Below are 21,473 nucleotides of genomic sequence, written 5' to 3'. Positions count from 1 at the left end.
GGAGGAGGAGCCGTAGCAGCTGCTGACAATAGGGGAGAGCTGTAGACTGACTGAGGGAGGGGCTCATGGAGGGGGGCTTGCTAAGCACCCTCAGAAACCTGGAGTCAAGCCCGATGCTTGTGATGTTCTCCACTCATGGCACCAGTAGTGTACGTGGGGTGATGGCGGCAGTTTTGGAAGCAGTGACCGACTTTTACTCCACACTCTCAACCCCATTTAGGATTGCTGTATAATTCATATCAAGTGACCTTGGGGGTATAAAATGTCACACAGGTTCCTACTCACCTCCTAGTAATTTCTGAATGCCTTCTAAGGACCTTACCATAGTCTTGTGATCAAGGTGACTGAAGAGGGATGAAACGATAGACCTCCCTTTCTCCTGCTCTTGGTTCCCCTGCTTTGACTTGCAGGCTTATAGCAGAAGCAAGGATTCTGTCTAATCAGCAGTTCACAGATTGTGAATGTGAACATACGGTCACTGTTCTCAGTTAATATATACAGCTTGGCTCCTAAGTGTGTGGTTTTGCATATGTGGGCACTTTATGAAGCACACATAGGAAGCTGTGTTTATTCTGACTCAGGTCCTCCGTCCATCTAGTATTGTGGACACTGATTAGCAGTGGCTTTCTAGAGTCTCCGGTAGCAGTTTTTCCAGCCCTACCTGGAGTAACCAGGGATTAAACTTGGGACCTTTTGTATGCAAAGCAGGCACTCCACTGCTGAGCCCACAGTCCCTCCTTACTTGAGCCTGTGTCGGTTACCTTAGAACTAAGGGACAAAAGGGACATTGCTTTAAATCTGTGTGGAACAATTATGTCATACAATTTATATAGATATATTTACTCTGGGGCAGGCAGTGGAACCCTCCCCCGCCCCCCCCCCCATTAGGATTGGTGTTTTGTGGGGAGAAGCCTGGAGGAGCTGCTAAGAGCCAGACGGTCCCGGCACCTACGGAGCACCAATGAGTAAAAGACGAAGCTGCTAGACATAGATTTAAAGTTACGTCTGTTTTGGCCCCAAGTCCCCAGTTTGTTCAGCGAACTTCCGAGTAGTTATGCGTAAGCAGGCTACTTCGTAATATTTTGGCTGCGGTGTTTTGAGCGTATTCGCGGGTGGGGCTTCGGAAAGAAGCAGCAATACAAGTGTGCGGGGGGGGGGGCACAAGAATAACCCTGCATGCACGAATGCCTGCGCTATTTCCTCGTTGCGTGCTTTCCGAATCAGTGTTTGTGCGTGCGTTTCCTTGGCCCTCTTCGAAGTGCGTTGCTGTGCCCCCGTGTGCGGAGTCGAGGGCTGCCGCGCTCCCTCGCTCGGCTCGCCCGCTGTGGGTGTGTGATTGTGTGTCCTTCCCTCCCACACATAGCCCAGCCCTTCTCAGCACCAGGCCACGCCCATAAATCTTGGGAGCCCTTAGCTGCTTTCGCCCCAAGGTAGTAGCTTCTTAAGCAGGCAGGCGAAAGCGATCGCAGCGTCTGGCCTTCAAAGCGTCCAACTTCACTCGTGGCGCGCGCCGCACGCGCGTGGAGTTCAGGAGGTGGTGCGCGCGCGCTCGGCCGCTGCCAAGCTCTCCCCCCTCCCCCGCCCTTGCTCAGGGCGGCGGTGAACATTTTCATCTCTTCCTGGATCATCATCCTATAAACGCACCACTACCACCACCAGCACCACCACCGCTACTACCATTATTAGGTTTCTTCTCTTTCGTGCATTTCCACTCCAAACGGAATCATTCCGGAGGGGGGGAGATGTACGATTGCATGGAGGCGTTCGCCGTCGGGCCGCGGCAACTCTACGATGTTACCAACCGGAGTGCTTGCATGCTGCGGAAGTCGAGCATCAGCCCATGTTTCGTGGGCTTGGACCCTTTCGGGTGGCCTCAGCCGGCCAGCCTGCAATGTAGGTGACCGGCGCCGATCCAAACTCGGGCTGCTTGATCTTTTGGGTGGGTGGCTCTCCGAGGGAGAGGGGGACTTAAGGGTGGGTGGAGGATGCATTTGAAGGAGTGACTTGATTTCTGCTTCTCACGGTTGTTGACGTGGGTGGGGTTGGGAATTTTTTTAACCCTGCGTGGGCGTTGAGCACGAGTGGATCGGCGTGGGCATCCTCCTAGAGGGCGCTGTTTGGTATGTTCGCCGAGCTGATTGGATGATTCGCGTTCCCATTTCCCAACTTTTTTGTTTCCTGCTTGGAACTCTGGTGTGGCAGAAGAGGCAGGCGCGCGGGGAGGTAGGGGAACGGGACAGTGAGATGGGACCATGCTAATTAGCCTTTCTTTTCTCCTCCTCCCCCTCAAGAAAGCACTCAGTAATTTTTATACCTGGATGATTCTTTAGCCCTCTCTTGATTTGTGTTGCCTCGGTTACACGGGATCCGGGATAACTCCACTTAGTGCCCCTTTGTCTTGTTGTGGAAGTGTGCTAGGAACACCATAAGAGGGGGAAACTTTGAAGGGCTTCTTTCTTATCTGATTTTGTTTGATTTCGGTGAGCCGAAGTGGCGGGGAGCGAGGGACTACTTGTGAGGTATGGGGGGATAGGAAGGTTTTGTGGTCAAATTTTAACATTTGTTCCCCTTCTTTGGTTTGAAAAAAGGTGGGGGGAAGCTTGAAGTTTGACCCCTAGACCACCTCGAAGTGCAATTCGATTGAGGAACAGGTAAACTTGGAGTTAGGTAGTAAGAAGACTATTTTCATACACACTGGAAGAATCTGCAAGTTGTAGGGGTGTGGGAGAGATCTGTCAAACACCCAAGGGTGTTCACAGCGGGGCTTGCGTTCCCTTTTTCTCTTTGAGCAGCTGCCAAATAGCATCCCTCCCTCTTTTCCTTCCCGGCTTTTTGGCACCCTGGCCGAGTGTTTACAACTTGCAAAAGAATAAGCCTTTGATTTACACACACACACACATATATACACACAAACACGTGTGTGTGTGTGGGGAGGCACACGACGCTCAGCACAGGCATCTCACTATAATCTTTGGGGACAGCTGGAGGTGCATTTTAAGACCGTTCCTCTCCCCCCCCCCCAACCCCGCCGCACCACCACCACCACCACCACCTCCTCCTCAGATCCGATGGGAGCACGCTCTCACTCGCTCCCTTTCAAAGCGATTTCATTTGGAGCGGCCCCACCCCTGCCTGGCTGCCAAAGCTCTCGCTAGAAATGTGGCACTTTAACTCTTTCTCCGGCGCCTGGAAATCAGAACGCTTCCTGTTTAAATCTGCATCTGAACCGTGGAAGGATTCATCCCCAATACACTCCCTCCTCACACACACACAGACACACACACCAGAGGGCTTGCATAAGGTGTAAAAGCACCACGAGAAGTCCCTTCACATGGAGCTCTTCGGAAATAATAGAAGTGATTTCAACGGTTGGCATTTCAGGGGAAGGAGGAATTTGATTACAGAAGGAAGATGTTTCTCTTTCTGAGTTGGAGTCAGGACTCCACAGAGTGCTTCATTTTCCTCCATGCCTGCAGGTGGCTTGTACCAGTAAGGGCTACTCTTCAAGTATTTGTCACCAAGGGTATGTCAGTCCCTTTCAGTAGGTCCACCCGATCAGGGCTCTCTCCCCGGAGAGCTATTAAGTCTACCTTAGGATAGCACAAATGATGGGAGGAAAGATCAGGCACCAGCAAAGGGGATGGTGAGGATGGTGAGTAGTGCTGGAAGTACAGGCAAAGTGAGGGTGGGCCGGTTTAGGAAAGGCTTTGCCGATTATTGTAAGTCAGCTGGAATTATTTGCTTGGCATCATGCTGTCTTTTCTTACCTGGATTTATAGTACTGATGCACAATGATACATTCAGGTGTTACAACCAACCACTGTTCTCAACAAGCAATGTACACATTCTTTTTGCAAAAGTGGCCATGAGACTGAGAGAAAAATGGGGTATCCCCTCTGCACCAAGCCTTTTATTTTGCTTACCTTTCATGAACACATCTTTGTGCTATGTCTCAGCTCCCTGGGCATCAGCTCTCCCATTAGTACCCCATCCCAGGCCCACAGCTCAGCGAGGAAGTAGGAATCGCAAAACAATGAGAAAGTGGCAGCAGTTGGGGAAGGGGTCTCTGCATTTGTGCTGTGCTGAATGGTATATATGTGAAGGCTGGGGTGGGGGAATGGAAAAAGGCAAAATACTGGGGAGAATCTTCTTTCTTTCAAAAGTTCCCCCAAATTCCTGGAAAAAAACAACAAGCAGTGGGCTTTCCCCCTACCCTTTTCTAGTTCTCCCATGTTTTTTTCCTGGAGTTTTTCAGTGCCTTCACATCTGTACTGATGACTTTTTGCAGGTTTGCAAATAAGAACTGCCTCCAAGCAACCAGGTTTACTGGAAGAGGCTTGGTTCTTTTATTTTTCCCCCTTTCTGTGATGCAAATAACTAACATAGGCATGTGTTTTCAGGCAAATGAGTAAAAATAAAAATAACTTTGTAGGCTAATAACTTCGTTGGAATTACTTGTAAGGTGACTTGATCTTTTAGCACCTACAGTGAAACATGGAAACCCATGTGGAAAACTAGGCCTAGATTACTGAACATCTCTGAAAATGTGGTTATATAAACATCTGTATATATCAAAATGGCTTCACCTGACCATATCATCTGTCATGTTCACACTATCCTATTGCCCCATGTGACCGGTCATCTAGGCTTCTTACCCAGCTTCTGTGTAAAATCTGAATTACTAAATGAGATAAAAATAATACAGTATCAGTTAGTCCAGCTAGGAAGGCACCAATGACAAAAAGAAGGTCCTTCAGTGTCAGGAAATTGTGTTATCTCGTATTTCTAGCGCTTCAGAGTAAATCTCATTTTTCTTTATGACAATCCTAAGAGGTAGCTTAGCTTATACAGTGAGGTATGTGGCTAAGCAGAGCTTGGACACTGTTCTTAAGTGGAACTATGCCCCTTTTTTCAAATGGAAGACAGATAAATGCAACATAGCTTCATCTATTGATCTTTTTTTGTGCCGGAGTTTGGGATGGGATCATTACACAGCCAAAGCATGAATTGGGCCCACTGGCTATTGAATTAGACTAGTAATCTTTCTAGTCACCTGACTCTCTTTTTTTTACTGTGTTCATTGCTGGAAAAGTATAGGTATAGCTTTGCATGTTCCATGATGTAGGTATCATAAGTATGTCTGGTAGCCGTGAGTGGAGGCAGTAAGTGTGTGAGTAAAGGATATGTGCATGTTGTGTGGGACATGTTTACATGATAGTGTGTGTGCATGCACACAGACGGGCTACCACAAAACACTTTTCTGTCAAAGGGATAGAGGGACACATACCCTCTCCCCCAATCTACATACAGGACTGGATGCATATTTAGTCATACCCATTCAGATCAATAGGACTTCTATTACTCATGACCACCTCAAGTCCCATTGATTTCAGAGGCTCTGTTCTGGGCATGGGTACTTCCAGATTTGACCCATAGAATCCAGCTGTACTGGCAGCTCCATCCGACTCAAGCACAGGTAATGAGGCAGCTTCTGGGGAAGCAAACTAGCACTGGAGACACGGGATAGGCTACTCAGGAAAGGGTGGGGGGTTGCCCACTTGCCCCCTGCATTGGACCTCTGAGGCATCTGCCTCCCCCGCTTGATGGTAAGACTGGCCTTGTGAGTGCACGTGCATTTCCATGTGTGGGACACGCTTTCTGCCATCAGGAATGCCGTTGTTGAGACAAATGGCTTATATAGCATCCCAGCTGCAAACATTTTACAGCTGGTTATAAATGGCTTGTTTGAAGCTTCAGCAAGGCGAGGGCAGGAATTTCCTCAATTCCAGCAATTTAGGCTTTTAAAGCCCTCCAACAACCCTTACACTTTGGCCTGGGTTAAGCAGTGTTGGAGGAAGGAAAACGAACAGGGATCCAGAGTTGCTGGATGCTGAGGGACTGTGGAATTTAACTGGGCTGTGGTTGGTTTGGGGGCATCCTAGCTGATGACAGAAGTGTGGGTAGATTGCCTTCCAGACATGTGCTTAGCAGTTGCTGCTGATTGTAAGAAGCAGCTCAGAATTTGGTCCATTTCTTTTGCTTGCCTCCTTTCTGGCTGCTTAGAGACTGCTGGATCAGTTGCAAGAGATACATCAACAGATAAGAACAGGGGACTGCTCTGACCAGCACACAGAACTGCAAACTTGGCATGTATTATTTTAAGCCAATCTGCTTGCAGGAGCCCCTGCTTTGGCAGAGGCCATGCTTGCTTTGGCTTGGCTTGCATAGAACAAGGCCTTTGTCTGCACCTAGTGAAAACCACTCTTTAAAACACATCCAGCAAAGTGATCTATTTAAGTGGAGGTGAGCAACTTGTGACCTCCAGGTGTTTTGGCCCAAGACTCCAAGAAGCTATGGCTAACATAACCAATAGTGAAGGATGATGGGTTTTGTAGGCTAGAGCATCTGCAGAGCTGCAAGAAGCCCAGCCTTGATTTTAAAACTTCCTCTTCCCATTTGAAACTCACCCAGGTCAGGCATGCTTGCTACCCTGCCCTTTGGATCTGCATTCAATGGGATAAAAAATTTGGACGTCATTTTGATATTGGATGTCATCTTAGCTCATATCCCAGCAGATGTGGGTATATATCCTCTACTGTATCTCTTATCTGTGAGGCCTCATGCAGATCTTGCAGGCATTTAGGTTATAGACTGAGTTATAATTTTAATTCATTGGCCAAGCCTTTAAAAAAAAGTAATGTTCAATCATATCTAGCTTGCACCATCCCTGTGTTTTGGAATGAGCTAAACCCATAACAAAATCTCATATGATAATTTAAACACACAGTTCATTAAATGTGTGTTTATCACATTAACTGTGTGATAAATTAAACACACAGTTTAATTTTACTCATTTCAACGCCCAGTTGAAATGAGTAAAATTAAAGTTTTGTGATCAAAATAACTAATAAGTTTTGCTTCAGTACAGCATTGGGATAGGATGAACTCACCGTTAAAGAGATGAGAACCAAAGTGAAATCAAGTTTGACCTACTTGCCCATCCCTAGTTTTCGTAGGTATCATGAAAAGTGTGAATGCATGCAAAGCCCTAAATATGCAGATCCAATGTCTTGCACCTGAAAAGCGAATATTTGATATGCTGATTTATTCATAAAGTCCAAACTTCTAGCTTGTTTCAAAACAAATGCCTCTGAAATAAAATAAAAGATGGGACTGTATATTTCAGAGAAACTTCCTGCTTCTCCCTGTTAAGTGAAGGTTCCATTTCTCATGTTCTTCATCATCACCTGTCTTTGCTGGAAAGTATCAACATTTATTATGTGTTTACTTTTTATTTTACAATTTTCATTTTTAAAGAGAACTTCTTATATATGCCACTTCTAATATAAAATATGATTAACAGTGAAGTTTAGACTGAAATAAGCCAGCCAGGAAACGCTGAGATTTTCAAGGGTTATTTCTGTCTGAAATGTGCATATTATTGCAGCATGGCTTGCTTGAATCGACTTGTCCTCCCAGTAGTATCAGCATGATCTTGCTGGGTCAGATCATCTTGGCCACCATCCTGCTTCCAACAGTGTTTAGCTGATTGCTTCTGAGAAGTGTTTACCTGATTGCCCACTCTCTGTATCTGATACTCATAGAACTACTGTCTCTGACAGTGGAGGTTCCATTTAGTATCATAATGAATAATGGTTGATAGAGATTGTCTAGTCATTTTTTAAAAATGCCTAGGCCACTTATTTTGCAGGTTTGATCATGTTTGTTTTTTAACACTAGAGCCATGCAGTTTTGTATAACATACTCCGAGTATGTAATTGGAGCCTCATGTAATTGGAATGAATGGAGATCTTGTCCTAGTGAGTGAAACGGTTCTAGCTGATCCTGGCCTATTGTTTGCTCCATGGACAGTCTGTGGGATGGATAGAAGACGAATCTGCTTCCATCACTGAACATCTCTTGCTATTGCCCTTTGGCCAGTCCTGGGATTCTCAGGGTTCCAGAAGTCTCTGTCCAGTTGGCTGTCACACTGTTTTGTACTTCTGTGACAGTATAGTGGTGGGCTGTCTGTGTGAGAGAGAGTGTGTGCGCGTGTGTGCATGTGCCAACCTCTTCTAGCCCAAGGGCCAAATTGCATTTTGGAGAAGTTTCCAGGGGCTGCATTCCAAAGCTGGGTGGCACCAAACATAACGACTTTTTTAAAAAAATTAACACTTCTATTAACTGTAACTAAGTCTTAACAAAAGCATTTTGATCCTTTAAAATGGAAGAAATGCTGCCCAGATGGTGGGAAGCCACCAAGCCATCAGTGGTTGGGAGAAAAAGAGGGGCCAATTGGGATCCAGCCCAGATTTGGCTAACAGACCTGAGGTATGGCAGAACACTTTTGCTAAGCTATGAGGAACAAACTTGGATTGGATCTGGGGAGAACTAAAATAGAAATAAATTGTGCTTGGCTGTATTTATTCTTTGATTGATTCATCTTTTTACTTACTTTCAACATTGTCACACTGCCCATATGAGCAGTTAGTAAATGTTATGAGTCTGTAAAATACAAAACATATAATCAAAGCAGCATCACATTGTATATTAAAACAATATATTGACATGCATTAGAAACAATAACATAGCATCAAAACAATATTAATGCAACACAAGAGCAGTATAATAGTTCAGCGCTTCCACCCACTCCCAGGTTAAACCCAGCACAAGGGGAAGGAGGGGGAATGATTAGTGGTGAACATTTAAAAAGGTGCTAAAAACATGTAACTAACAAACCCGGGGAAATCTTAGCAACGTTGTGAAACTGCTCTAAAACCACAGATTTGCAAAGCACTGTTTCCTACTTCTGGCATGCTTCAGAGAGATCTGTTCTAATCGGCATGTGTGTCTCTGGGCACCAGGAAGTAGGGGGTGGTGGTATAAGCTGCAGGAGGAGTGTGATTATATGTTCTGATGATGGTGGGGACAAAGGTGTGTGTTGTGGGGGGGTTCAATTTCTCCTTCTGCCCACTGGAATACAAAGGTTTGAACACTTCCCTGCCCCTTGGCTCTGAATTGTCAGCTATCTGCCTGCACATCTCTCTCTCCCCTTCAGGGCTTTGGTCCCTGTGCCCTACTGTGGATGTTGGATTGTTGGTAAACAGAGACAGAGTTCCCCTCTTTCCTCTACTTTTCTGAGTGGCTCCAAGCAGTTATTTGGGTGTGTACAGAAGTTATTTAGAGAGGATTAAGTTAGAACTAAAATGTGGTGCTCTCCAGGAAATGACAGACTTGATAACAGCTTGGCTTGACAAGAGCCTTGAAGGAGCCTTATGTTAGTTTGTCAGTGGTTCTTTTCCTTTCTGTTCTTTTTCTTTTTGATGCCTCGATAAGCAGGACCTTTTCTCTCCCTCCCTGTTCAGTGAGGATTAATGGCATAGAGTCAGAACTGATTGACAGTGTCATGGGAGAGAATCCTGGGAAGACAAGGTGCCATGAACTTAGGAGCCTTGAGGCTGGGGCAGAAATTTGGAAAGCCTGCCTGTGTAGTGGGAAGAATGATGAAAAGATGTTTGGCATGCACATTCCTAGCCAGAGAGGCATCCTGTGTGTGGCTGGGAGGAGCTGGGAGCTAGGACTCTTGGATTCAATTTTCCACCATAAGGACTAAAGTAGGACCTAGTTCTGAATTTCCCCAAGTCCATAGGCCTCCGTAAAGTATAGCCAGTTGTTGGGGAGGCCTGCATTCCTCCTAGCTTAATTGTTTTACTGGATCTGATGACTGAGGCTGAATGAGCTAGGCAGCCCTCTTCTCTGTAATTGATGCTGGGGAATACCTCTCTGACATTTGGCTTGGTCTATTGATTTATGCAATGTATGTTGCATCCTTCTTTCGTTCTCTGATGCATGCTAAAGCATACAGTTGTACAAGGTCTTGAAGCGCTCCCTCTTTTGTTTTAATTGTGTTCCTGCCTCAGGCCTTGGTATGAGCGTGGCCATTGCCAGCTCAAACCTATGCTGTTGTCATACGTCTTGGGGAAGGAGGTTCAAACAAGGGATCCTTAGAGAAGCTGGGGGGGGGGCAGCAGAGGAGATAATTTGTCCCCCCAGAGGCTTTTGGACTGCAGCTCCCATCAAGCAGTGGTGTGGGATGATGAGTTGCAGGCCCACATCATGTTGAGGGATACATGATTCCCATCTCTGCTTTTGGAAGAAATTGTTAAAAGCTTTGCATGGTGTCTAGCACCACTGTCTCCCATGACCCTGGGCAAGTTTACAGAGGGGACATGGTACACTTCATCCAATGATATCAGAGTCATCAGATGCCTCTGATGAAGTGGCCAGTGTCCATGAAAACTTAAATTTGCTAATCTTTAAGATGTTACAAAACTCTGCTACTTTTGAATACTCTGTTTCCTTTTCCCTGTTTCATAAATGTCAGCCTGGATGACCTTTAATTATTAGATGCAACTTCTTTGGAAGCTTTCAGCTGATTATATCTGTTTGCTCATCAGTTTTCACAAACACCCACACACCTATAAAGCACCTCTTCATTCTGACAGGTTTAACTATGTATCCACATAAGCAGAATTTATTTATTTATTTTTGGATTTCTATCCTGCCTTTTTCCTACAAAGGGCTCATGGCAGCTTACATCATTCTCCTCCTCCATCTTATCCCCACAACAACAACCCTGTGAGGTAGGTTGGGCTGAGAGTCTGTGACTGGCCCAAAGTCACCCAGTTGGCTCCATGGCTGAGCGGGGACTAGAACCCAGGTCATCTGAGTCCCAGTCCCATGCTCTTAACCACTATACCACACTGGCTCTCCAAATCCTCCAAAGGGCAGATAGATTTATGAACATCTAAGATCTGTGTGCCTCTAAGAACAGGGCCACCAGTTCTGGTGTTGAAAGCAACTTCTGTTGGTAGAATATATTGTAAGTGTGCTTAGGATCCTCATCCTTTGGGGATGTCCGTGGGCGGCAGGTATGGTAGCTGTTCTGAACTGGGGTTCTCTATATGGTTTGGATTACAACTCTCATCATCCTTGTCCATTGGAGCTTATAGAGTCCAACAACATCTGGAGAGGCCCAGGTTTGGGAAAGTTGGGCTAGGAAACTGGAGATTTAGTCAGCAAGGAGATAGCGGAAGTGGAAACAAAGGTCTTTCAGATCCCTTCTGTTCCTGAAACTTTAAGAAGGCATTCTTCTACTTTTAAAGCTAATCAGCCCACCAGTGTTGCCTAGTTCTAAATTGTGGCTCAGACCTAACAATATGCTCTGAACACCTTGTTGGAAGCCAGTTTATACAATTTCTGGTGCAAGATCGCAGCCATGCTATAAACTCTTTTATCTGTTGAAGGAGCATCCATATCAGTTTCATTTTTATCCCATTGAGACCTGACCACAGGCTGCTCCGGATGGATGGCTCCCGGCATTAATAAAGCATTGCTCTTCTTTCCTAACTTACAAGTGAATTGCAGTTGGTTTCTGTTACTACTGCAGATATTACACTTCTCCTTATGTTGATGCTGCTGTGTTCCATCTGCAGCCATAGGGGTGACTTAACTGTTGTGGCTGCTGAAATGAAACTCTAGATTGGAAGTGACTGACAGAAAGACATTGTAAATTGGAAATAATTAGTGAGGAAAGAGCACATGATGCTAAAATGTTAGTGACCAGAAAGGGTTTTCCCCTCAGTTTTTAAGTTAGTATTTTAGTACTGTGATGCTATTTTGTTTAAGCACTATCTTGATAATGTTTTGATATTTCAAAGAAATAGCTGAAAAACATTTTAGTATTAATTACAGGATCAGTACAATATTAACAGTATTATATAATGGTGCCTACTAGAAGTTTTCAATAAGTATATGTTGAGCTATATAAGTTAATTTGCTCAGTATGGTACTGTCAAAAGTCAAAACCTCTTTGAAAAGACAGAAGCGCAGTGCCAGAGGCATCTGTACTGGTGAAGATTGCATTAATCATTCTTAAGCAGTCAAGACTTTCTGCAATAAGAAGAAAGAAGCACCGGGAAGATTCTTATGAATTGCAATTGAATGGTGGTATGGTGTGGCCCATCTGTAAAATGTGAGTAATCAAGGCATGTTGATTCAACACTAAATATCTAGGGTTGGATTGCATACCAGCAGGGGAAGGATACCACTTGAGGAACAGGAGTTTTCTCTCTTCTCCCCACTGCATCCCCTGTGCTCCAAATCTGCTCCATAGTCCGTCCCCCCCGCCGCAAAAAACCCCCCCACAACTGTGGAACTCTACACAGAAGAGGAGAGAATGTCATCTGAACAGAGTCAGATTTGGCTCCTCTAACTTGATATCCACTTGATATCAGGGATGGGGAACTTAGCTTTCCAGACACTAGACTCCAAAATCCATCAGCCACAGCCAGCATAGTTGTGAAGGATGAAGAGTGCTGTGGTTCAAGGGTAGTAGCATCTGGTGGTGGACAACAGTTTTCCAGAGTTTCCTCAGGAGTCTTACCCATCCCTGTCTGGAGGTGCTGGGAACTGAACCCAGAACTGTGGTCTTTATCACTGATTCTTCCCCAAGGGCACGGAACAAGGTACTTGAGTGGCCCCTGCCATACTAATTTGCACATTAGCTCGTGGCCTGATGCTTCCCTCTCCTGTGCTTTGCATTGCAGTCTGTTCAGCGTGGTGTGGTTTGTTGGGCTATTGGACCTCGATTCGACCATTGCTACCAACATGGGAAGCTCCATCTAATGGGTGTATTCTGGATGATGTGGGACTTGAGCTTTTTAACAGTGAGTTAGTCCTGTAGGTTAGGGGGTAGCAGTCATGTTGTAAAGGTAAAATTTAAGGTGTGACCCTGACTTTCACAGCCCCCTAACTGCTTTTTGACCTTCATCTATCATAGACAAAGACTGTATGTTGCTTCTCTTCTTCTCCTTCCTCCCTTCCCACATCTAAGTTTTATACTTGACATGAATGGATGTGAGCAAATGTTTATGACTGTGTGTACAGCCTCATAAATCTGCCTTGAAAGGTGGGATATAAGTGCACTAAGGGCACAATTGTATGACTGCTAGATGCTGTCTAGAAATCACAGGAAAATTCAGACCACTAATGCCAATCTTGGGAAAGATCAGAGCAGGGCTTTGAATTTGGTGCACCCTTCCTCCACCCTTACAGCCAGTTGAATACTTTCCTGGCAGGCTGCAGCTCTGAAGACAAGTGCAACTTAGGAGAACATGGGAGGGAGCAGTAGAGAACAGAGACTCCAAAGAACCCCAGCAGTGCCTCATCCTTTCCTCCTTGCAGGCAGAAGTAAAACACTGACTGCCAAAATTGTCCATCTAAGTGTTTGAAAGAGAAAGGGAAGCACGGAGGTAGATTTTACCTCTCTCCTCCTCCCACCTTCTCTTGCTTGACAGTAAGAGTTTGGAGGACTATAGGCAACCATGCCGAATGGTGTGGTAAATGGACAATTAAATAATTATGCTTATTCTTTGGGTGTTTTCTTCTAGTAATTCATGCTACACTGGTGTCCAGATCCCAAGCATGTACAGGGCACATCTCCTAGCTGTGTACTAGTACCTCTCTTCCTCTGTAAACAGTGGCCACCATCACTAACCTGATATGAGAATTCAACTCCAGTACTCTTGCAAAGAATTGGAAAGCCTTATGTATTTTGTGAAGTGCTGGTAGGACCAGGAAATTTGCATTTTGCCAGGAATCCCAACAGGAATGATCCAGTGGTAGCTTTTACCCTAAGCTATTTCAGGCGACAGCTTTTGTGGTTTTTTAACTTTGAATGAATATGTTTTATAGAAAAGTGCTTTCAGTTAAAAAATATAGTGATGCAAAACAGTCCAAATCTTTACTGAAGATGTATATTTGACCCAGAACACAGTAACATAACATGTGTTCTCAATTCTAGGGCAGATTTGAATATACTGTATAGCAGTTAATCCTATGCATATTCAGATAGAAAAAAAGACCTACAATTCCCAGGGTGCCACAATCAACATGGCTGGTTGGGTGAGAATTCTAGGCTTTCTTTCTGCCTAATCCTATACATTAATCCTGTTGTGCCTTAAATTAACCATCCATATACAAGAGACCTTTGAGTTACCAGATGCTGGGTACAAGGAACAGTGGATAGCCATTTGTCTTCACAGTCTTCTGGTTAGCTCTCTAAGTCTAAAGAGATCTCTCTGAACCAGCAAGCCCTGTATTTCATATGGGAAAACTGAGGCAATTAAAGCAGGGCCTGCGTTGCAGTTCATTTGGTGTAATAGTTATTTTATTTATTATTTGATTTCACATCTGCTCCATTTGGCACATGGCTCTTAGGGTGGGTTACAGCAGTAAAATGATAAAAACAATATAAAAACACAATACTCAATTAACAGTAATAATCCAGCCTTGACTATTACACTAGCCCATGGGGAAAGGGTTTAGGTCAGGAGTAGAGCAGATGCCTTGCATAATGCCCAAAATTTGTTCCCTGGCATCTGCAACTGAAAAGAATGTGGTAACCAGGTGATGGGAACTGTAGGCTCCCCAGAGAGGTCAGCCTGGCACCGTCGTTATATGTTTTTCAGCGCCAGGCCAAGACCTTTTTATTCAAACGACATTTTAATTGCTAGCTTATTTATTGATTTTATATCTTTGGCCAGGGCGTTTCCAATTATATTGTATTTATATGATTATATGTATTATTGTAAGCCGCCCCGAGGCTTTGGCGAATGGGGCGGCATAGAAGTTTACCAAATAAATAATTAAATCAGCCACTGCCAGCCAGACTAGACAGTGCAAGTCTAGAGGGAGAAATTGACCACCCTGGAATATGGAGGCATCCCCTGTTCCTGTTCCTCAACGCAGATGTTCCTGCTCTTATTTTCATTTCTGGCCCACATTGTGGAACAAGGATATGTATATATTATATAACAGAATGGTTTGATTTGGTTTGGAATGTCTGAAAAAAAAAACCATTGAAATAGATTCAATACATGTAGTGTGAGAGAAAAAGAAAAAAATTACCAGCGCAGTTGTTCAAGACCTATGTGTAACATATAATCTGGATTCCTCACCCATAGAATAGGCATCTTTTCAACTTTCTTCAAAGACTTGTGAAAAGGAATGCAATTTAGACATGATCAACATATTGCACATAATGAGCTGGCAGAATCTCAGACTATTCTGCTTCAGACTGCTGGTGTAGAGGAGGGTAATATTGTTGAACAACCTACCAGATTTTATATGTTTTTCCTCGCATTGTTATGTTGGTTGTTATGTATTGTGTTGGCTGTTTTTATTGTTTTACTGTTTCCCCCAGGACTTCTGCCAGTTGGGTGATATATAAGTTATACAAACAAATGCATAAATCAGTCTGTAATAAAACAAGCACATTGGACATCTCTCTAATGTTGTAGTTCACTATACACAGGGAGGTTGTTGGGCATGGAAAAACAAGCCACACAGGGGAAGCATTCAGAAATAATGGCTGTCTTCTGAAGTGATGTGGCCCCAACTTCTGCTCCTGTGTTAGGCAGAACTGAAAAGGGCTCCAGAGCACTTACGCATTTGAAATCGTAATGAATGTGCTGTTCCCAAGCTCTTGCTGGGCTGTGTATTAGGATTTCCTGCCTTCGAAGTTCTCCAGAGGGCCAGGGCTGGACACTTCCCCTCATTCCCAGTGGGGACTGACAACCATATTTCATGCCGCTTATCCTGCCTGGGCGAAGGTGCACTGGCCTCCTGCCCTTTGGGAACGTGTTTGCATTTGTTCTCCCTGTCAGAGCATCAGATTGCTGTCAGCGCTGGGGGATTTATGGCCAGGCTTGCTCTTCCCCTTGGTTCGCAGAGGCAGGGGAGTCCTGTCCCGCTGTGGTGAAATTTATGTCCTGCCCTCTGCTCCCACCTGTCGCAGAACACGCTCTTTATCTCGGTTAATGATGCCTCCAAAGCCCGACAGCTCAGCTTCCGGTGGCCATTCAGGGAGCTTTGGGTGGCCTTGATTTTGGCTCCTTCGCTTCCATATGATGATTGTTCCATACTTCATGCTGTGTGACTCCAGGCAGGCAAGCAGGTAGCTGTCAGATGCAGTAGGTCAGATGCAGTAGGTCAGATGCAGGTCTCTTCCCAGGCTCAGAGAGTTCAGCATCCTGCGCTGGACTGCCGGGTGGGGCTTTATGCCTTCTCAGTATTGCTGGTTTGGAAAGGCGCTCTGCAAACAGTATTTTCCCATGTTTTAACTAGTTATGCAGAGAGCTGAGGCATTGTTCCCTTGGGTAGTGAAGCCTCAGATGCAAAGCTCTTGTGATTTCTCACCCTTGGAGGTTTGTGAGTGCTTTACACAATTTGTCAACCTCCAGGGCCCTTCCAGTGCTTTCTAAGCATTTCCACAACTTTACCGAGAACAAGGATAATGATCTAATAAAAGGCTAGCATGCTATAAAACACTAAAAAATGCTTGCGTATTTTTGCAGTTCTGCTATACTGCAGCACCATCTTGTGGTTGTGTAATGGAAGATATAAAAAGGCGGAGAAAAAACTGGTGAGGGTGAAAAAGTGTAAGACACTGATCTTAATCCTGAAAAGCAGGAAGCAAAAGCAGTAGGTTAAATGCATCATAACTCTAATGTAGAGAAGCCTCTGGGCATTCTTACTAAGAATTTAGAAAAATTAAGAAGTCTTCCATTCCTTACATGGCTTATGCAACTTTTTTCTACACAAAAATGGAAATCTGTGCAGGAGATTGTAAAATCATGAAGTATCTTTCCTCAGATTTGTTTCCAACTCCATACACATTACAGAAGCACACTATTCAATCACTTCTTTGATTTGTTATGGTTCTGTCTTCCTTTTCCTTCAATAACATGCGGAACACCTAACAGAACTGAACTCCCTCCCTCCCCCACCGCCTCATTGCTACGCACTTAGGTGCCCCAGGACCAGTCAGTGGATTTCTGCTGCTCTCTTACCCAGGTTTTCAGAAAGCAGCATGGAAACAATTCCAGTGCTATAGTATGAAGGTACTGGACACAGCACCTTCCTTAAAGCTAGGCATGTCTGGGGTCTGATCAATGCATAGATGGGAAACAGTTGGGAACTCGTAGAAACTGACTTGCTTGGGTGTGAACACATCTAAATAATACATTTTTAGGTGTTTTCGCACCAGTTCTCCCTCCCCTTCCTCCTCTAGTGTGAGTGAATGTTGTTTATACTTTATTCTGGAAAGTGTTCCATATCAAGGCTCCTTTCCAAGGTTTTAAGCTGAGTGCACTAATACTTAAGACCTGTTCCATCTTCCACCACAACATTCCTTGAAAGTCCAGGACTAGCTTTTCAGAGAACCTTGTTCCCTTCCAGTGTGCCCAGAGAAACTGCAGGTTCATTGGGCCAAAACCCAACCTAATCACAACTAAGTCCCCCAGTCTGCCTTTTCCCAAGATCCCAAGCTGGGATCCTTACTTGTGAGTACTTGTGCTGCTAGTTGCATATGTGGGGATTGTAAAGGCACAAAGAATGCAGTAGAAGAAATTTCTGGGACAAGGAGTGATAATTTGCCTTCCTTGTCTGAGAAAACAGTGGGAGATTGTGTTGGAGAAATACAGTATATATTTGCCTGTTGTACATAAACTGCAAAACTGTGAGGGAACTTCTCTGCAGTTTATACCTGGGGAAATTAAAAAGAGCAAAGATTTTAGTCCAGACTCCCCTCCTGCAGTTTAGTCTGAATCTATATGGTTTTTCAGCAGAAGTAGTCATGATCAATTCCAATTTGTTCCTGTTCTGTTCACCTACATTTATTAATTTCTCTTAGAATTGTGCCAATTCTCTCACAGAACTGAGAGAAAAGCAAAGGGTTGGGAAGGGCATGGAACTTGGCTGGCAACAGCCCAGGTGCCACACAACTGCTGAACTGTGTCCTGAGACACCCACCCATCCCACATATATACTCTGCACATTCTTCTTGCTTTAAATGATAGCCTGTCAGACATGGACAAACGTTAAATTTCATTTGGCTACAGATCGTGCAAGGTGCAAAACACAGCAAGGCAAACATATGCTGTGGAAAAAAGCCCATACGTCCATGCATATTGCAGTGTGAAATTTCTCCTTTAAATGTGCATTTCTGTTTTTTGGTCAGGGAGTTTTAATTAGGAAAGCCAATTCTTGCATTGTGCAAAAGGCATTTCTCTACTCTGTTCTGAATAATGAGGGAGATTTTAGCACTCAGCTCAACCTTGTGTGAAAGCATTTGTACATCCAGTTAATATACTACAGGCATGGAAAAAGTGTTGTCTTTCCCCTCCAGCATCTACAGTCACACTCACACATAGAGATAGGGAAGAAGAAAAAAATAAGCCAGGGACAGGTTCTATGCTTCTTATATGATAGAAGCCTTATTCCAAGAGTGCCCTAAGAAGCAGTATTTGAGGCAGTGCTTCGGTTCTTGTTATAGAAAGCTTGTTCCTCAAGTGTCCATGGAATATGTCAAGAAGCTGTACTTAAAGGTTTTGCTAGCTTGGTGGGTTTCAAGCAGTGTTCCTGGGCAACTCTGGGGCCTCCATGGACCCCAGAATTACTTCAGCAAAAAGAAAATCAGCAGTCAAGCTTCCCTGAAAGAGACACGTGGCCCACCATGATTAATTTTCCTGTTGTGTGAACAACTGCAAGGCAGAACAAGTTTGCTGGGCACATCTCTCTGCCTGCCTATTTTCTATACCATCCAATGACCAAAGCTCTCCGGGTGGTTCACAACTTTCACAACACTGCCATTGGCTCCCCATGGCAGCAGTGAGACCCAAATGGCTTGGACACGCCTCCGTATGACTTGGTATTGAATCGTAGAACATACCCTAGTATTTTAGTGCAATTTGCATTGGGCTCCCTGGGAGGTGTTTGGAGGCTCCTCAGCAGACATTTCAGCATGGAAAGTATTCCCCTAATTAGGCATACCAAGGTAAAATATTTGCCCATTTCAGTCAGGATTGTTGTTAGTGTCGCCACTTATTGACAGAAAAGAGGAAATGCATCACGGGAAAAGAGGGTAAAAACTACATACACGTGCATAAAATGTGGATGTGCTAATTTGTATGTATAGTATGTATGTCATTCAGGGTTGGGGAGAAGACTGTGATCCATTGACTTGTTTGCAAAGTTGCTTGGACACAAAACAATTCTACTTGCCACTTAAAAAGAATAACCCATCAGGCCAAACCAAAGCCATAATTACAGTTGACTGTTAAAAATAGTTGTATCTACATATTCAGAATTGCGTAGTTAAACCCACAGTGCTTGGGAAGAACCAGAGACCCAATGTACCTAGAAATGTGATACTGGCATCAAAAGGTTTGAAGTGTTTATTCAGTCTAAGTTAGGGCTGGTACTTTAAAACTGTGTGCTGTCTCTAAAATCAAATAAAAACAAACTTGTCAACTAGAGATCCAATTGTTTTTCCAAACCTGCATGTGTGTGCCATATCTCTCATCAATCAGTCAATCAGCAATTTATTGACTGAAACTTTCTTAAAAAAGGAGATACTGTGATGGCAAATTCAGAAAAGGAAGATCTACTGTTGATAGCATTTTCCTTAAAGTTTTTTCTATATTGTATTGTTCCTGTGAATTTAATTTCTTTGAAAGGGAATACATTTGCCACCCTAATCCTGTGTTTGTTACTTGGGAATAAGACCTAATAAGCTAATTGTATTAATGTTTACTTCCCAACTAAGTATGCTTAAGATTGCAACCTAAATGGCAGAGGTAGAATGTCAGCTTAGATTGGTGCATCTGCATTTCACATGAGTCTAAGCAATCTGAACTGATATTTTTCTGTATCTCACATCTCTAATCTTTTATTTGGGATTTTTGGTTTCAGTATATATATATATATACCACTGCAACTGGAAAGCTTGCTTTGATAGTTGGTTGAGTAGAGAATCACTTTACTTTAAAGTTGCCAAAATGTATGGCCCTTTGCAGTAACATTTATCTCTGCAAAGCAAAAACCATCTTCTGATTTTGATTTAAAGCACACAAACAGGGACCAGTAAAATTGTTGGCAGCCCTGTTTAATGAGGTGTTCCTTTGGGGCCACAGCCCTAAGAACTGTGTACAACCACATCTGTGCTTTCTTTTCAGGGTTTCCTTTCTATAATTGAGATTGAACTGTCTTTTCACTGATGAAGAGTTCTGTGAAGCACAAGGGTTTGCATATTGCTCAATAAAATCTGATGAAAGATATAATGTTACCTACTTTCTGTCTTGATGTAAAAAAAAAGAAACAGAGCCTTAATGTAGTTCACAGGACTCCCAAGTTGTACTGTTTGCAAAGGTGACAGACTATAATGAGTCTGAATGCACTGGTTCTGTGTGTGAGAGAGATCTTGCATTCTTTCTCTCTTATCCATCTCCTTTAATTCTCACCAGCCTTTCATGCACATCACTCTGTGTTTACTGGCTGCTTTCAGGTAAATATAGCCCTTCCATTGAGATCTAATCACCTGCCTTGGCCTCCTTTTGTCTGCCTCTATCTCCTGGCCCTGGGGAGCCAGTCATGCACAGTTGGAGCCAGGGGAGCAGCCTCCAAGCCCCTATTGTCTTATCTGAAAGAAGGGGATAATACAGTGGGTTAACATTCATGAGATTCTAATTGTTCCTTCTTCTCCTATGCTGATGAGGGCTCCATGGGGAGGCAGAGGTTCATGGGGGAGCTGGGAAGAATCTGGAAGAGAATTGCTAAGCAAGGGATTCAGTGGAGGGAGAATGCTTCCCTTCTGTCCCATGGAAGGAGGGTTTGTGAGATGTGGGGGTAATGCTGAATTATAGATCAAGAGCCATAGATTCTTAGAGTTGGATTATAGATCAAGGAGAAGAGCCTTAGCAGGAAGCTACATTGGTTTGCAGAAGAGTAGGTAGCCTTGGTTATGTATCACTTAAAATGGAAGAATTCATCATCATCATAGCCATCACCATCACATTGCATTTATAGCTAGCCTTTTTTTCCTCTTGGGAGAAACCCAGGGTTTACACAGCACCGTTTTATCCTCACAGCAGCAATCCTGTGAGGTGGGTTAGGCTGAGAGTGAGTGACTGGCCCAAAGTCAACCAGTGAGCTTCCTGGCTGAGTGGGTACTTGACCCAGATCTCCCCATTTCAAAAATCTTAACTACCACACTGGCTCTCCATTGGATTTGTTCCACTGGACCTCACAATGTCCCTGTGAGGTAGGCTACACTCGCTTCCATTTTACAGGAAGGGAGCTGAGAAAGTGTCAGGGCTGGGCTTGAAAATGAATGCAGTTTGGCGTCTTACAAATTGACCTTAAAGGAGGGTACAAGAGCCTAATGTTTGTGTGTTGGACCAGAGCTCCCATTTGTCATGCTGTTGTGCCCTATGGCATGCTTGGAAAGTGAAAGGTCTCCAAGTCAATCCCCAGCACCTCCAGGTGAGCTGGAAGGTCTCCAGACAAAAACCCTGGAGAGCCACTGCCAGTCAGTGAGTAGGTGGATGAATGATATGATTAAGTATAAGGCG

At 44.2% G+C, this 21,473-nt stretch overlaps 1 protein-coding gene across 2 annotated transcripts in view; it reads left to right on the top strand.

The window, feature by feature from the left end:
- RARG (retinoic acid receptor gamma) overlaps positions 1–21,473 on the top strand; it is an 81,040-nt gene that overhangs the window by 30,736 nt on the left and 28,831 nt on the right. Inside the window, exon 1 of one of the 2 annotated variants that reach the window (XM_044443133.1) lies at positions 1,488–1,893. The exons of the other annotated variant lie outside the window; for it this stretch is intronic. Within the exon in view, the coding sequence (XP_044299068.1) occupies positions 1,743–1,893 (151 nt within the window). The 5' untranslated portion in view covers positions 1,488–1,742. Of the gene's footprint in view, positions 1–1,487; positions 1,894–21,473 lie in introns of those variants that run through there. 2 annotated transcript variants of the gene reach the window in all.

The sequence above is a fragment of the Varanus komodoensis genome, unplaced genomic scaffold (assembly GCF_004798865.1).
Source record: "Varanus komodoensis strain SLA01 unplaced genomic scaffold, ASM479886v1 scaffold41, whole genome shotgun sequence".
NCBI classification, from domain to species: Eukaryota; Metazoa; Chordata; class Lepidosauria; order Squamata; family Varanidae; genus Varanus; species Varanus komodoensis.
The sequence above is the reverse complement of the archived record's forward strand: the minus strand, read 5'-3'. Positions and strand labels throughout refer to the sequence as shown.